The following is an 18003-nucleotide window of genomic DNA, read 5'->3' as shown; positions in this document are numbered from 1 at the left end:
GGGTGTCTGGGTGCCTTAGTGCCCACCATGCCCATGTGTCTGCTTCCCTCAAAAGGCATGACCCTGGTGGGCACCTGCAGTTGAAGTCCCTGACCTAGACCTCATGGAAAACAGCAGCTGCATGCCTGGCAGAGAGAAAATTTTTGTTGCTACTGGGTTTTGTTGTTATATTAACAAATGTGTTAAGTGACTTCATATCGTAGAATTGTGAAAAGTAGCTATTGATCCCCAAAGCAACTGGAATCCTTTGCTCCGGGAATCTCTCAGATTCAACATTTGTTTTCCTGGAGCGTTGGTGCTGTAAAGGCTTGAGGGTCCTTTAACTGCAGTATCCTTGGTACCTCAAATCATGCCTAGTACTTTGTAGGTTCTCAGGAATGTCTCTTTAGTAAAGACAAAGACAGGGCTGTTAGTTAGCTTTTTCTTCTTAGTTCAACAAAGTCTGTGATCTTACTCTGCCACTTAAAATTCATCAGCAGAGCATTAGAGCTGACTGATCAGTTGCTCAGACTCCCAGGGCGTGGCCGCTCTTGCAGGAAGCAGAGGTCTTATTTACTAAGCATACCACCGTGTGCTTTCTGAAGAGAAATTGGTTCAAATGCTATGTGAGTGGCTTTCTGTGTAGAATGGGTAATCTATCCCTCAGAAGGATGTTTCCACTAGCCACACATGTGGGCCCTGTCCTTTTTTTTAACTTAATGACTTACAGTAAAAGTATGAATTGAAACACACAACCCATAGCAACACTTTATTTCTCAAGTTCCTTTACTGTCAAGTTTCCTAACTTAACTTTTCTTACTTTGTTCCACCCACATTTTTGATGTCTCATGACATGTTCACCCACAGGATGTCATTTTACAGTGATGTTGGGGGGCGGGGAACTGAATGATGTGTGGGGCTGTTTTTCTCCCTGCATTATTAAATGGATCTCAACCATTTTGTCCCCTTGAGTTTTCATGATTGCTGTGTACATTTTTAGCTGCTTCTTCACTTCCGCTGCATGACGCTGCAGTGGAATACTTGTAGAGTATTTATCTCTACAAGTTGTTCTTCTACTCTTTATAGTTCACTGCGAATGAACTAGTAGAGGTCAGTTAAAAAGATAACTAAGTGTGCTTGGGCATGTTGGTAGACTGTATGAAAATAAGATAATTTTTGTTTCCTTCCAAATTCCTAGATTGTTTCTTGGTTAAAACCAGATAAGTAAGCATAGCTCTGTATAGCGTTTTGTAACTATATTTAATGTAATATTTGGCCACTATCATTTACTGATAGTGGGTTTCCAGAGTTTTGACAGGATTTGATATTCAGTATGTCCCACTTTTTTTTTCAAAGATTTATTTATTTATACAAGAAACCCGGGTACAGGCCAGATGTGTGGGAGGGTGAAAGGATTCACCAGAGACAGAGCAGGGAACAGAAATGGCAGACTGAGGAAATACACTGCTGAGGGGAGCAGCAGGTGAGACAGGAGAGGTCTGCTTCACCAGGTGGGATTCTCGCCAGCTGGCTGGGATCCAACCCGTGCTGCAGAGGCTGTGGACAGCTTCACAGTGTGGCGCTCAACTGCCTGAGCCACCAGGGGAGGCCCAGTATGTCCCACTTATAAACCATGACTAAACAGTCTAGTCTGAGAGCAATGGAGAGGTTGAGAGATGAGATGTTCATCAGTCAAAACTAGCTATTTACTTGCTAGTCAGAGGAAATACATTGACCACAAAGGTTCTTACTTGTCCTTCTCTTGCTCACTATAACTTCCCTCAGAATTAAGTCTCATTCATCATAAACTCATTCCTGAGCCTCTACCTTTAGCTCTAGGGGCAGCTCTTCTGGTGAAACTCCTCCCCAAATCCCTTCCAATTCTACAGTATAAATACAACAGGAAAATTTATTTTTTGATTATATATTTTGATCCTGAGGCACCGTTTTTTACAGCTCCCAAGAACTTCCATAATCACAGAAATCCATGTGTCCTTTGCCCGGTTCCCCCAGTGCCAACCTGTGTAATGATAATCCTTTGTCAAAATTTCTAATAATACATTTCTATTTACTCAAGTGAGGACTTTATTCAGATTCCATCCATTTTTACATACAGTTCAAGAGCCTCAAGTTTGTAAGCTAGGACCCACCTTGGAAGTCAGGGAAGAAAAGGAGAACAAAATTGTCAAACTAGAATCTAGAACCTTTGATTTAGAAGGAAAGGAGAGAGAGAGAGAGAGAGTAGATTTACACGAATGTGAAAAACTTTGACCTGTAACAATTAAACTGATTTGCTCCTGTTGTTTTTCATCAAGGGAAAACCTGGTGCCTTAGGACCACCTGGCCGCAAAGGAGAAAAGGGTGACAGGGTTGTGTCAAGAATTAAAGGTGAGCACAGTCAACCACTTACTCCCTGCCATTTTACGGGTGGTATAAAGCATTAATTTCCCCTGTGATGAGAGGTAAGTTCTACAACAAGACTTAGGGTGGTTGAGATTACTTTAAAATGTCCTCTGTGCCTTCCACAGAGTCATGTGGATGTTGAGCCTCAAACCCTCTCCCAGAAGTGTTCCTTTAGTCACATCTTGAGATTCTTCTTGTTGTGACCTTGGGGTTGATATATGACCTCCTTCGTCATGGTTAGAGGGTAGCATTCACTTCATTGTGTTATGCCGTGTTACTCAAGAATATTTTGGTTATAAGTGACAGAAACCCAGTTTGAAATACTTTTTTTTTTTAAAGATTTATTTATTTATACAAGAACCAGGGTACAGGCCAAATGCGCAGGAAGGTGAGAGGATTCACCAGAGACAGAGCGGGGAACAGAACAGGCAGGCTGACAAAAATACACTGCTGAGGGGAGCAGTGGGCAGACAGGAGAGGTCTGCCACACCATGTGGGAATCTCCCTGGCCTGCTGGGAATCGACTGGCACTGCAGAGGCTGCGGACAGCTTCACAGTGCTGCTCTCAACTGCCTGCGCCACCAGGGGAGGCCCCAGCTTGAAGCACTTTAAGAAAAAATAATTTATTGAATTATCTAAAGAAATTTGAACTTCGGGTGTAAGACTGGCACAGGGACAACCAGATCCAGGGCCTCAGAGTATCAGGAAGCTCTCCCTACGCTTGCACCTTCCACGGATCCATCTGTGTTTTCTCCTAAGCACTGATTTTCTCTGGCGACTCCGGGGCCTATGCCCTCTGGCAAGTCCAAGTCCTTACAAGCAAAGGTGAAAGAGAGATCTATTTCTTTTAGCTTCAGTTAGGAAGTAGCTTTTGGAAAGATTGGACTAGCCTAGCACCTCCCCTCATGTTGCCTGGGGGACAATGTACCATGTTTGGCCTCACATAAACTGGGGAGACCCCGTGGTGTCGGGAGCCCCCAAATACAAACTCCTGTTGAAATGGGAAAAGGAACATTTCTCAAACAAATACATACTGTGGGGTCAGCAACTGTCATTTCCCACTGTGACTTTTGCATCATTGTCTTTCTGTGACTACAGTCAACTGAGACACTTTGAAGAATGTTGTCCAGTCCCAGCAGAGTCCAGGTCATGGGTTTTATCTTTCATAATAATAAAGATTGTGGCCTTTAGTTTTGGTCCTTTGTGTCCTTCTTCTTCACCCGCTGTTGAGAACATGTCGAGTATCTATTGGCCTTTGTTCCCAGGGCACAAAGGAGCAAGAGGCCCTGACGGCCCACCGGGATTTCCCGGGCAGCATGGACAACATGGTCAGGATGGGCATGATGGAGAAAGAGGGGACCCAGGACCCCCAGTATGTATAATTCTTTTGCTTTAGAATTTCACTTTCACGGTCACGCAGCACCTCTTTTCCCTTTTCAATTTAAAAAGCAAGAGCTCAATACAGGGCCAACAAGCTTTAAACCAGAACAGCTTTTGATTCACTGCCACCAAAAGACCTCCTCAGAGGGATAGTCCTACATTCACTGAAACAATCCAGACTCTCAAGACTGTCATTTGGGACCTGGTCACTTAGAAGACAGAGCAGTGTCCTTGTTCACAAGAGTCCTCGAGATCGCTCGTGCAGCCGGGTGACAGAGATGAGCTCTACACTCCATGGTTGTGTGAGATCCGCCCCCCCCCCCCCCCCCCGGCCAAGAGGACAGGCTGGCCCCCCACAGAAGCTGTCACCTCCACAGCACAGCTCTAGGGGACCCCACCAGGAATGTGCTGGCTGCAGGAGCCACCACTTAAGGAAGCCCCTACAAGGCTCCCCATTGGTCTTTATAGTTCTTCCAGACCAGACACAAACTTTGCAACCAGGTGTTGATTTCGCCATAAGCAGTGTTGCCTAGCAATGTCCTTGACTTCCAGTTTTTATGAAGTTTCCAGAGGAACAAAAGTAGGCAGTTAACCTGCACTTACGTCCTCACATGGAGGAAAAAGGACATCAGCCCCTGGTCCCCAGCCATGGATGGTGAAGGAGACTTTCCCTGTAGCTTCTCAACAAGAATTCAAGAAAACCGTTTCAAATCCATAGGAACTTTTTCAATTTGTGAGCCCTTTATCTTTCTTAATCCATTTATTTCTATATCTTACAATATTTTCTAGCTTTTACTTCTATATTTCTGTATTATGTTACATTTGATATTAGAGAGAGGGTGTACAAAAATTTTTATTCTGTATTACACACACACCACACACACACACACACACACACCGTCCTGTGTTGGAGGCAGAACCACCTGCCCCAATAGCATACACATGCTTGCAGACATGGGTGTAAAACTTTAGGAAGAATCTAAGTTCATATTTTAAATTCCATTTGCAATTGAATACGTGTCTCCCGGAGCCTCGGGCTTTCTGCTGCGCCAGCCCAGAGTGCAGGGAATTGCACAGATGCTAACCAACTCCTCTGCAAACTTTCTAGGGGGACCATGAGGATGCAGTGCCGGGTGGTCCAGGGCCTCCGGGGCTTCCGGGGCCCCCAGGCAGAGCAGGCCCCAGGGGGCCTCCGGGTCTGGGATTCCCTGGTCCCCCCGGGCAACGAGGACAACCAGGAGCTCCAGGACGCCCAGGCGAGAGGGGCCCTGAGGGCTTGAAGGGCCAGAGAGGTAATTTTAAATATTTCGTGTGCAGAATGTCAAGCGGAGTGTTGGAGCTGAAGTGTGCTCCTCGGTGGGCAGTTATCACAGCTCCGGTGGAACAGCCCAGTAAAACCTCATCAAGTCGCTGTTTGAACCGTGAATGTTGTGAACCAAATGAAAGCTGTACAGCACGGTCAATATTTACCGCAAATCCTTCCCGCGCTGAGATGTCTTTATGGCTTGTGTGTGTGGCACGCCACAATTGCCTTCATTCGTTTCTCAGTATCAATTTATATAATCTGTATTAAAATTACGTATATATATTCAAAATACCTATTTTTGACAATATTTTGAGATAATGCGGTGTATTTTAATAAAAACTGATAGGATTTTACTTTAAAAATACATCAGTCTCCATGAAAACTCATTTGTAAATATCGTAGGGAGAAAACAAAGGAATTTAAATCTATTTTACCAGTTAGGCGAATTGCAAGCAATAAAGTGACTTGTGGTATGGTAGCCGAAAACATTTTAAGAGTGGAAAAAGATTGATTTAAAATTTTTTTCTTTTGTGAAGTGTACGCCTATATAGTTCATTGCGAAATTTTAGATTATCTTTGGTTCTTGTTTCAATAACACAGAAAGGCATATATATACCTCAGAATTTGATAAGGTTTAAGGTTGTGGTCTGGAGCCCATCAAAATCTAACATTTTTATTCATCTCATAAGAGTTTCGATTTGAGGGCATATGAAGTATACCCGAGGAGATATAGTTTCTGTCGTACAAGAGAGACATGCCATTTTAAAGGAGTTGGGAATTCAGAGGCATCAGCTTTGGATCCTGTTTTCCTCCTCAATTAAATTGGGGAAGACAATCTCCACCCTGCAAAGTTATTAGGAAAACCAGGGACTCTCACTGAAGCCCTGGCCCCTCACGACCCCAGGAAGCCAAAGCGTCATCGTTTGCATGGACCCTCCACATCCAGACCAGGAGCCCAGTCTCCTGAACTCGGGGCTGGACACTTCTGCTCCCTCTTGCCTAACTGAACTCATTTACCTAATACAGTCCCCTGGTAATGGCAATTCATGGGCTTACACATGCATTTTTCTTCTTGATGATCAAAACTGTTTAGGTCCTGAAATCAATATTTTCTTTATTCTCCTTATAACTGTCCAGACAATTGAAGTTCAGACTTCAGCATGATTTTCTAGAAATTCTGAATAGAAGTAGCTCCATGAGAAAATATTCTGATGGAGTTGTCGCTGCAGCCACACTCCATTAAACTCTCAGGTACGTGAATACGGCTCTCTTTTCATTCCAGGTGATACCATTCCTAGTAACGTAACCTACCCTGGGAGGCCAGGCCCGCCAGGTTTGGATGGACCTCCAGGTACGAGCTATGAGAAATTAGGGTCTTACACCTTTCCCAGAGGACAAAAAGGCGAAATAGATAAACCAACAGCGACTATTTAGGCAACTAATTAGGATATTTCTATAAACATTTTAAGATTTTGAGGGACTGTGGGAAAACAGCCTTTGCAGTCATTTACATCAGCACTGGGGCCTGGACAAACATGACTCACAAGAGAATTACGTAAGCCAGACCAGGCAACAGCTTTACAGCCATAAAGTAGAAATACTCTAAAAAAAAAAAAAAAAAAAAAAAAAAAAGACTTAACAGGCTAAATGTTTCTATTTTGAATTTATTTACTTTTTAACTCACAGATTCTAAGAGAATAAAATTGTGTTATTTTTTATTGGAGTCACATTGGTTTATAATACTGTATATGATTTAGGGGTAAAGGCTTACACCTCTCCAGATGTATGTAGTCATGTCCACCATCCACCAGAACGCCCAGAATCTTCCACCATCGTCCACTCGGCCCCCTCCTCACTTCCTCCCGCTCTGGTAGCCTCAATTCTACAATCAGATTTTCAGGATTTGTTTTGGTTTGATTTTGTTTGTTCCTTTGTTTTTTTTTTTTTGTTTTTTTTGTTTTTTTTGTATTCCACACAAGTGAAATCATCCATTATTTGCCTTTTTTCTTCTGATTTGTTTCACTTTGCATCATCCATCCATGTTGTTTCAAAGGCATGTTCTTATCTTGGCTAGAGCAGAGTGGTATTCCATTGTGTATATAGATCACATCTTCCCAATTGTCTCAGCCTTCATTGGGCCCTTAGGTTTTTCCTTAACTTAGCTAGAGTAAGTAGTGCTGCAGTGAACACAGGAGTGCATTAATTTTCAAACCAGTGCTTTTTAAAAAAAAAAAAAAAGATTTGTTTTATTTATTTATGCATTCAAGAACTGGGGTATAGGCCAGAGATGCAGAGAGTAAGAAGATTCACCAGAGACAGAGTGGGGAGCAGAACAGGCAGATCTACTGAAATACACTGCTGAGGGGAGCAGCAGGGAGACAGGAGAGGTCTGCTGCTCCATGTGGGTCACCTCCCTGGCTGGGGATCGAACTCATGTCAAAGTAGCTGGTGATAGCTTTATAGTGCTGAGACTTAATCCCTGTGCCACCAAAGAGGCCCTCAAACCAGTGTTTTTGCATTCTTTTTGTAGATGCCTCCGAGTGGAATTGCTGGATCCTGTGGTCCATCTCTTTTTAATATTTTGAGAATCCTCCGTACTGGTCTCCATAGGGGTGGGACCAATTAAAAAGATATGTGAGCCAGAGGCCTGCTATTTGTCTCCTTGACACCACATATTCTTCCAGCCAAAAATCGTTGACAATTAAGTAGAGAATATTGTCCAAAGGAGTCATTTTCAGGTTTATTTAGAATTTCTTTAGGGTTCAGAAATAATAATGGTTTAGTATAATATTTAGGGGGAAAAGCAAAGAAATTTCTATTTTCCTTCTAGCTTTATGGAGGCATAATTAGCAAATAAAGTTTTTATGTATTTAGTGTGTACAATAAAACCTAAGAAACACAAAATAAATACACTCTGAAAGAAGTGAAAATTAAAAAGACAACATAGATTTTTAGAATCACCTTATTCTGATCTCATTTGATTTGTGTTTTCATGAGTCTTTTAGGTCTGAAGGGATTTCCAGGTCGTCCGGGTGCACCTGGGCCAAGGTGTTTGGATGGTCAAAAAGGTCAGCGAGGCAAACCAGGGGTTTCTGGAGTCCCTGGCCCACCTGGTAAGCATGTTTTCCTGCTTCTGGAATGTCTGCATGTCTAAAACTGGGTGATCTCAGTGAGGAAGTGGCCCGGGATCCCAAGGTGATGCAGATACGGTTTTTCCTGGACATCAGCTATATTCCGCTGACTTTTAGGTCATAATTTTGTAAACTTGCAGGACCCTCTCCACCCTGAGTTACAGGCAACGACGGCTGTTGCGTGCAGACACCGCTCAGGCAGGCACCCCTTACGGGAACATCTCTGGCTTATAGGAAGTACAAAGTCACTATTTTTCCTATGAACATTACCTATTAAGCCTCTCTAAATTTTCTTAGGTACCCCTGTATTTTTTAGAAAATGTGTTTTTTCAAAGGTGGCTGTCTTACTGTGAATTCTATACTTGTCTATTTAACAGTTTGAAACTTTTCTCTGTGGTTAATAGGTTTTCGTGGTGACACGGGAGAGCCAGGTCTTGGAGGTGAAAAGGGGTCTTCCCCTAGGGGGCCCCCAGGCCTTCCCGGTTTACCTGGAACACATGGGCAGAAAGGAATCCCAGGAGACCCTGCTCGTGGCCCCCCAGGCCCCCCAGGGCAGAGGGGTTCTCCAGGAACACCTGGTTCAAAAGGACTGAGAGGGGTGCCCGGATGTCCTGGAGCTGCAGGTAGGAGGCGCGGACCAACCTTCTGTCCACAGCGCGCGGTGGTTCTGGGTCAGGGCTCCGCAGAAGGTGCAGACAGTCTCTCCTTAGCAGCCCAGGCGGCACACAATTCCTCCAAGCCTCTCCCTCTTCTGTGGGCCCCGGTTACATTTCAAACACCTGCACCCCGGTGTCGCCTTGGTGTCTTATGGGTTGTCGTGGAATCCGAGGCAGCTCACTGGGACTCAGGCAGCTCTTTTGGCTCAGCAGCTGCCGGGCATCCGCTAGATGTGGGCGCCCAGCAGCCAGGGTCTCTGAGCTGCTCGCTGCTGCCGCTGCTGGGTTGTGGAGGACAGGACCGAGGGACGAGGAGGAGCAGTGTGGCTGGAGCCAGGGAGAGCTCCGGGGGAGAGTCTGGCCAGGCGGGCTGTGTTATTGGGACAGCGCGGAGGCACCTTCCTCCCACGGAGGCGCAAGCGTGGGTGGGCAGAGGGTCCAGGCACTGGTTCTCATCCTCTTCTGAAGTCACTAAGGAGACTTCGAGAGCCCCAGCCAAGGCAGGCGGCCCTTGACATTCCAGTCTCAGGGACTGTGATTTGTCTTGTCTGAGCTGAGCAGGGCCCAGCGGTCCAGATGGATCTTTCCCCAGCGCTGTGGGTGGTGGGACCAAGAACAGAGCCCACACCAGACTCTTAAAAACACTGTCTGCTTTTCTTTTCTGCCAGAGAAGCCCGTGTTTATTAGATACCCGGACTGGCTGTCCAGGCGAGTGGCAGGCAGGAGAGCCAGCCACATGCTTGATCCTCAGAGGGCTTCCTTGGGAGCTTTGAGCTTCCAGTCAGAGTGAGAACCCAGTTGATTGGAACGTGGCAAGATTGTACATTACGAAATCAATAGAAATAATTTTTGAGCCAGTAATTCCACTTTCTCACCGTGAAAACGAATTGAAAAGAAATGTTCAGCAGAAGATGAAGGCTGTAGATAAGAAAATATTCTTGTAGCTAAGAAAATATCCCTAACTGAGAGGGAATCAGAAACTATAAAGAGAATGAAGTCATTCTCCACCCCCACGACCACTAGTCATTGCTTAGCAATTAAAATCGTGTTTGTAGAGATTACAACAAAATGGAAAAGATTTTCAGATTAACATATAGGGCGAAATAATTCAGCATCGACTGTGCACTGAGATTATGAATTCCAAAATGTAAACAAATGAACCATAATAAAACAAAAACATGAGAAAATAAAATGGAATTTTACATTAGGGTGTGGCATGTTGAGAATATACTTTTTTTCTAAAGATGATGGCACAGCCTTTGCAGTAAAAAATTTGAGAGTTTGAGTCCTGAAATATCATACAAAATGCAAATGCATACAGTGCCAACGGGGGTTGAAAGTAGTAGTGTAGAGTTTGCTGTAAAGTTAGAGGTTAATTGAAATCAGGAAGAGCTGCATGGTTTTTTAATTTGCATAAGCAACTTCTTTGTTGTCTACATAACCTTATCAAATAACTCTAGCCAGGCATGGGTTTCCAATTCATTTGGTGCTTACTACACTCTCTGATAAGGAAATCCATTCAGAGACTTAACTCACTGAGTGCTGATCCAGGATCAAACGTCCACTCTGGTATGGATATGCCCAGCACGTTGGTGGCCCTCTGCAGTCTCTGGAGTTTCATGCTGTGAATGTCATGAATGGGTTGTCTTGTTACAGGACCAGCTGGCATGCCCGGACCTCCAGGTCTCAAAGGTCCTAAAGGCAGAGAAGGGATGACAGGGTTTCCAGGTGTGCCAGGGTCACCTGCTCATTCCTGTGGAAGAGGCGCTCCTGGGAGACCAGGCCCGCCGGGCCTCCCTGGGGCTCCAGGGAGTCCAGGTGAGTGTCAGGTGTCAAGACCTGGGAAGGGTATAACTCACTCACACAGAAATACACTCAGCTCTTGCTCTTTTGTGGATGCCAGCGTAAGAGACTCCTGGCCCAGAGGCAATGGCCTTTAGTATCCATGGCTTAGCAAGTAGCCTGAGCTACATGTTTGTTCTTATCATTTCCCTAAGTCACCCAAGTTTTATGGGGTGACATCAAGGGGCTATGGATACCATGCGTGCATGCACAGTGGGTGCAGTATCTGAGAAGAGACAGAGCCAGGAAACCCCTCCTTTATAGCCAGCAAGATGGATTTTCTCCCTGGGGGGAGGTGCTGTATCATCTCTAAAGGTTGCTCACTGCGAGCACAATCTCGAGCCCAGGTAAAAAGGGTTCAGGACCTTGTGCTCTTGGCATACTCAGCTAGACATTATGGGAGCTCTAAAAGACCCAGGATGGGGTGTTTCTTAACACATGATATGAGGGGACTGTTTCCAACAGGAGCTTCACTTTGCTGTGCAGTTTGTCCTGTCATTTCAATCCTACTGACTTTATCCCAATGTGAGAATGCACTGTCTGGGCCTCCCTGGTGGCCTAGGGGTTAAGTCTCACTGGTGTGGCCTGTGTTCAATCCCTAGCCAGGGAGCTGACCCACGTGCTGCAGCAGATGTCCAGTCTTGCCTGCTGCTCCTCTCAGCAGTGTGTTTCAGTGGATACGCCTGTTCTGCTCCCCACTCTGTCTCTGGTGAATCCTCTCATCCTCCACACCTAACCTACACCCCAGTTTGTCTACAAAAAAAAAAAAAGGCACCGTATTGCAAGATCAAATGAGATTGGGGCAGACTCTGCCACAACAGCTTTATTTCTAGCACCAGTAATACTAGATGACATTGCTCTACTTCTATGATTCTCTCATCACAGTGAACAGCCTGACCAAAATTCACTTGCCTGTGGCTTCAGGAAGCATCTGGAAAGTTTTCTTTTATTAGTTTTTTTTTTCCCCCTTGATCACCATCCCCTATCCATTTCCCATATGAAAACATTATAATGTTCATGCATCCCTACTGGGAAATAGCTATTCAAGTTGTCTGCCCTTACTTTTTTTTTAATTGTTAATTTTCTTATGTTTCAATGAGTATTTTTTAATATTTTATTTTATAGAATTCTTACATCATTTTTCATTTTTGTACAATTTATGCATTTTCATTTTGGTTATATTCCACAATTGCACCCCTAATCCTTCTTTTTAATAGAAAAACATATTCTCAGGCAGATGGGGAGCTGCTACTATTACTGTAGTTGATAAACATCATTTTATTTAATCCCCACCGAGGCACCATTCGAGCCACCGTGAGCGGTGGGAGAGGCGTCTTCATCCTTCATACACTGCTGTGCTGTGGCTTGTCTCAGGTGCCCCAGGTGAGAAAGGAGAACCAGGAGATGGGGGGCCCCCTGGGCCAGCTGGAATGAAGGGCCTCCGTGGAGTCCCGGGATGGCCAGGGGCAGATGGACCTCCAGGACCGCCAGGGCTCGCGGGCCCCCCTGGGGACCATGGACGACCTGGTCTTCCAGGCCCAAAGGGTACGTGGTGCTTTTCCATGATTTGTCCCATTTAAAAAGCTGAAGTCTTCTGCCAAGTGACGCCTGCTAGGGCCACCCCCAAATGTCCCCTTGGCTCAGCCTGACTTTGTCCTTCCTAGGGGCAGTGCCTGCTTTGGGCCCGCGCTGCGGTCAGTTCCAGCGGCAGGGTCTTCAGCTGGAGGCAAAACGGGGGTGGGTGGTGGGGCCAGGGATCCCACAAACCCTTTGCTCCGGGGACTGGGTGATACCAATAAAGCTGGGGCCAGAGTGCATCCACCCCGGGCGGCCCTCCCGCCTCTCTCCCTGCCCTCTCCCGCCCGCCCCACCTCTTCAGCTTGCAGGGACCATGGCTCAGAAACAGAAGGGTCTACCCTTCAGGCCGGTGTGCGGGAAGCCGGGACCAGGCGGGGGGACCCCGCTGCTCCGGTGCCCGGGAGGATGACGCGGACTCCCCGCTCTGCGAGCTGCGCAGGTGGACTGTGGTCGCCCCTGGACTGCGGGGGGCACAGACTCAGCGCACCCGCCTGTCAGACGCTGCCCTGAAGGGCACGTTCTCTCTCCGCAGGGCCCCGGGGGCTGCCCGGGTTCCCGGGCTTTCCGGGAGGGCGAGGGCAGCCTGGCTCTGACGGACGCCCTGGCAGAAGAGGAGAACCTGGACAGAAGGGGTGTCCTGGCCCCCCGGGAGACCAGGGAGTGAAAGGGCCCAAAGGTAAGCGCGGTCTGCAGCGGCGCGTGTGAGCTGGGCTGTGCTCAGCGCTTGAGCAGAACCTGTGAATATGGTCTGGGGGGAAATCGGGAATATTCTGCGGCCCGGCTCCCTCCTCCTCTCATTTCTGTGGTGTTTGCATCAGAATTTTAAACAAAATGCATTTTCCTTACCTCCCAATCTTATTAATCTTAACAATAGATTAATGTAATTTTTATGTTATTCTATATATTACAGCGTATGTCCTAATAGAACATGCTATTATCTCTAAATTTATTCATTATAATCCTATAATTACATGTTTTATATATAATTATAAGCCTTTGGTGTAGGTAAATGGAACAGGGGATGGTGGGGCATATGACATATTATATCAGGTTACAACTAGAGCCTTATTATTTATTGTTATAGGTCCATGATGTAGAACATCATCATATCATCCACTGTGTAATGATATGAATGTGTTAATGCTATAATCATACGTAATATTACATATCATATTTTTTTATCTATTATGTATTTTCCTATTTATGGCATAATTTTCTACCTTTTTCTTTTTATTGAGGTGAGAATAGTTGACAATGCCAGGTAGGCTGCAGGTGCACAGTCTCACTTGGGCATCGGCACACACACCCCAAGTAAATTTCTATTCATAGAAAGAGTTCACAGGCGCTTTGATTTGTTACTGTTGGGTTTCAGAAATCCTTCTCAATGTAGGGAACAGGGTGCCAGTGGGGTTCCTGGGCCTCAAACCTTATTTCAATATTTTTTTTACAAAAATATCAAAATTTTTGCAAAGTGCCACCTGAATGGACTCTCGCCCCTACTTAGCCCGGTGCTGGGGGCACCGAAGCCTCCAGACACAACCGTGATCAGGGGACGCTGAAACCTGAACGTCACTGAACTTGAACACGTCTTACGTCTTACAGTCTTGCTCTGGTTGAGTCAAAACCACCCATTGCTCACGACCTGCAGAGACCAGTGGGTACACTGGTTTGCCAGGCTCTGAGCTAGAAAGCACCCGCTTTCCCTGGAAGAGTTTTCATTACTATAAAAAAAAAAATCAAAGGCTCCAGATGATTGGTTTAAATATCCTCACCCATTCCTGTAAATGTTGGTTTTTACCTCCTCGCCTGAGGTGGCCGTGCGTGGAGGTGAGGTTTCCTGTCCCAGGTTGAGAATGGATGCTTGACAATTTCAGGAAACAAGGTTTTTGTCCTCAAAACGCTTTGAGCAAATAGTCTCCTATTTAATTCAAATTACTTTTGCTTCCTAGTTGATTGATTCTGCTAGTACTTTTTGTTTTACTCATCTGTAAATTATTTATGTAGAATCAAGGAATCAGTCAGTCACAGGCCTGGCTTAGGTAAAAAGTGTTTGCTGTGCTATTGTGCTGCTATATGATTATCCAACACAAAGATTCTTTTTTTTTTTTTTAAAGATTTACTTATTTATGCATACAAGAGCTGGGGTACAGGCCAGAGATGCAGAGTTGAGAGCATTCACCAAAGACAGAGTGGGGAACAAACAGGGAGACTGACCGAAATACACTGCTGAGGGGAGCAAACGGGCGAGACAGGAGAGGTCTGCTTCGCCATGTGTGTTGCTCCCCGGCTGGCCCCACAAAAATTCATTTTAATTGGGTTAATTAAATGCCAGGCAGGGATGCGCTGGTACATTGAATTTCCAAAATAAAAGTTTTTTAAATACCCTGAGTAGTGTTTGCTGATGGCCACAGTATAAGTATTCCCACCATGGCTGACTTCGACCTGCCACTGGTGTAAAACTGTCTTACAAAATTCTTGAATTGTGACTAATTGGCTCTTACCAAGCTGGCTGGCGTTTACTCCAGCACACTTCCATAGCTGCACAGCTTTTATGAAAATAAGGCAGAAATATCAACTACCCGTCTTATTTGTAGAATTCTCCATTTTGGAGAATCAAGTTGAGGAAAGTGTCAGTTCTTTTAACATCAGGAAAATAGTGGAGGTGACTCGGAAGGGGAAGCTAAGGAACTGGAAAAGATGATATGGGCAATTCAAATTTTACAGGGTCAAGAGACATGTTTTCAAACAGGGCCCTTCCAAACCTGTGATTTTTCACTTAAGACATTGAGTTTGGTTGAATTTAGCATTCTCTGCCCACCCAACCCAGTTACTGGACAAGTTGGGAGAGAAGCGTAACAGGAAGTCACTCCCCAGTGTTGATGCTCCGCGATCCGCGTGCATAAGTACAGTGGAGCAGATCACACGCAGATTTGCAAACCAAACATGCAGTGTGGTAACAGAGGGATTCCGTGTGTGGTGTCCTGTGTGTTTTGCTCTTGCATATTTAACATCTGAAGGAGTCAGAGGACCCCCGGGAGATGAAGGAGAAATGGCGATAATTTCCAAAAAGGGGGAAACTGGGGAAACTGGATCTCCTGGAGATGATGGAACCCCAGGAGAAGCAGGTAAACAACTTGCTTTGTTTATTTTTTTTTTTTTTTACCCAATCAACTAAGTTGGCTTCTTTCCAGGCCCTGCAAACAAGCAAGTGTACTTGTCAGCTTCTCCCGTAACACTGAATGAGGAGAGCTGCCTTTTTAACATACACTTATGCTACATTGACTGATATACATAATGTGTAATACCAGGTATAATGAACCTCATAGCCCTATATACTTTTTTTTTTTTTTTTAGTTTTTGCTTTTCCATCCTCAAACTTAACTGAGCTTCATATGTATTTTTAGAATGGCATAATCCCAACTGGGATCAATCCTGAGACAGACCTTCATCATGCCTCACTCGATGATGAGATGCATTCTGAGAAATGTGTCCTTAGGTGATCTGTCATTCAAATGTCCCAGAGTGTCCTTATACACACCTAGGTCAGCCTCCTACACTCCATGGGTAAAGGTCCTACACGGACCTCATATTAAGCTCCATTATTGACTGAAATGTCGCTAAGTGACATGTGATTCCATGATATTGGTTCTAGGATTAAAGTGGTCCAGTCTGGGGAGGTGGGTATTAAAATAAATAGCGCGGCAACTGTCCAAGTCATTCCCACCAGTGCTTCTCAAACATCAATGCGCAGATGAATCCCCTGGGGCTGGTTAAATTGTAAATTCTGAACCAGCAACTCTGCTTGTGCCTCCCCCCAGCAGAAAGCAAGGATTTTGACCACCTGGTGTTCGTTTTCCCAAATGCACACTTAATCCTGAGACCTGCTTCTTTTCATGACTTTCCCTAATGAGTTATCCTGGGACCAATGGTTGAGGTCTCTGGGTCAAGTCTTCTTCATTTGTAAATGAGCCTATAGGCAAATGGTGCCACCTGCTTGCTTCCTTCCCACTCAAACAGCCCCAAGCCTGTTCCTGGGCAGCTTCCTTCCAGAGAGATCTCTGAAGGTAGAAACTGGGTCGATGCACTTTAGGCCAAAAATTAGGATTCCCACTACCTTTGCTTTATCTCCTAACAAAAGTAGGATCAAGATCCTCAGCTAACGACTGTTGAGGTCAAGATTTCCACAAAGAAGGCTGTAACACTTCCATCCCCTCAGGTGATAAAGGCCTTCAGGGGATGCCAGGGAGACAAGGAACACCAGGAAGACATGGGCCTCCTGGATTCCACAGAGGGGGCCCTGGTAGAAAAGGACAGCCAGGGGTTCCTGGACCACCAGGTCCTCCAGGCTCACCTGGGCCGAGAGGAATCATTGGCTTCCCAGGATTTCCAGGGGACCAGGTAAGTGGCTGCTCTCTGGGGAGGGTTGAAATATAAAACCTTTCTGCTCTCGGTGTGCTCATAAGGAATCCCAGTGGATAGTATTGCCTTCTCACTGGCTGTTAGAATGTAAGGGATCTGCCAGTGGAAGAATGGAACCTTCTGGAAGACCGTGATGTTACTGTTATTTCTGACCAGTGCTCATGCTTGGTTGCCCTGACATAGATGACCAAGCCACTCCAAATACTACCCCCCACTCTAAAGAGCTCCATGGAGATCTGACTTGGGACTGCTGATCTACCAGAATAGAGTCACCTGAGAAATGACCCAAGTTCTGGTTTCTGAACCTCCCTCTCTGATTGTGGATATCACGGATTTTGCTGTAAATATATTTAGCCTTCCTGATGATGGGTAAAACATCTCTTGAGAAGACAAAAAGTTACAATGAATATAGTAGTAGCCTACTTCACAGCTCCTCGGAAATGTATAATTTGTTCCTCTGCAATAAAATGGCTATTTAAAAAAAGATTTTGGTATGAAATGGCTTCTAATAATATTTCTTTTAGTATCAACTTGTTCGTTTGAAACTTAAATTTCAAGTTATGTGAGCAATTGGCTTTGCAGTCAAGTATAGAGAACTGAACGCTGCCTGTTGGCCTGAGTGTCTCCTTTTGGAAGGGTTTTATCCAATTTTTAAAAACTGGGTACACATAGTAGTTGCTTGTGTTGCAGTTCTGATCGTCTTTACCTCTGTAAGTCATGAAAACCAAGTTGGCTCTGGATGGGAAGATGTAACTGGGTCATGTCAGGCATGTGTCCCTTGTATATGAAACCTAACTAAGGTCTTACTTGTGTTTCACTGAACACTCAGGGTGAGCCAGGTTCTCCAGGGCTCCCTGGCCTTTCAGGAATCGATGGAGCAAAAGGACATAAAGGTACAGTTTGGAAATATAACAACCCACCCTTCAAGCTCATAATCCTGGCACTTGTGACACTGTGAGCTTCTGCATGGAAACTAAAGCAGAGCAAGCAAACAGCAACACCCAAGGGTTCATTGTAGACTCTTCTAGACAAACTCCCAAGACCCAATTAGCCCATGTTTGTTGTTTCCACCCAAGGGAGGCAGGGAGGACACAGCATGGATGTAGGGCCACAGGCCTTCTCAAGGGCTTCCTTGCTGTCTACTGTGAGGTTGCTACATGGATGACAGGTGTGAGGACTGCAGGTGCACATCAGTGGGCACCGTCCACCTTGGCAAAGGAGCCCCCCACTCCACAGGGATCCAGGACGAGCCAGCCTGGCCCCCCTCCTCCTCAGTTCTTGTCTTGAATGTGGAAAGAATTCAGTGTCA

At 45.4% G+C, this 18003-nt stretch overlaps 1 protein-coding gene across 1 annotated transcript in view; it reads left to right on the top strand.

Moving 5' to 3' along the window:
- The window catches only part of COL4A4 (collagen type IV alpha 4 chain), a gene marked incomplete at both ends in the record, with an annotated part of 95887 nt that overhangs the window by 46032 nt on the left and 31852 nt on the right, over nucleotides 1-18003 (top strand). Inside the window, 12 exons of the mRNA XM_084227841.1 lie at nucleotides 2295-2367; nucleotides 3648-3754; nucleotides 4871-5054; nucleotides 6351-6419; nucleotides 8074-8181; nucleotides 8604-8822; nucleotides 10512-10673; nucleotides 12072-12242; nucleotides 12808-12951; nucleotides 15293-15400; nucleotides 16492-16673; nucleotides 17524-17587. Of these exons, the coding sequence (XP_084083967.1) occupies nucleotides 2295-2367; nucleotides 3648-3754; nucleotides 4871-5054; nucleotides 6351-6419; nucleotides 8074-8181; nucleotides 8604-8822; nucleotides 10512-10673; nucleotides 12072-12242; nucleotides 12808-12951; nucleotides 15293-15400; nucleotides 16492-16673; nucleotides 17524-17587 (1591 nt within the window). The remainder of the gene's footprint in view (nucleotides 1-2294; nucleotides 2368-3647; nucleotides 3755-4870; nucleotides 5055-6350; nucleotides 6420-8073; nucleotides 8182-8603; nucleotides 8823-10511; nucleotides 10674-12071; nucleotides 12243-12807; nucleotides 12952-15292; nucleotides 15401-16491; nucleotides 16674-17523; nucleotides 17588-18003) is intronic.

This window comes from Talpa europaea, assembly GCF_964194135.1.
Source record: "Talpa europaea genome assembly, chromosome: 1".
Lineage (NCBI taxonomy): Eukaryota > Metazoa > Chordata > Mammalia > Eulipotyphla > Talpidae > Talpa > Talpa europaea.
This window is presented reverse-complemented; position numbering and strand designations above follow the sequence as displayed.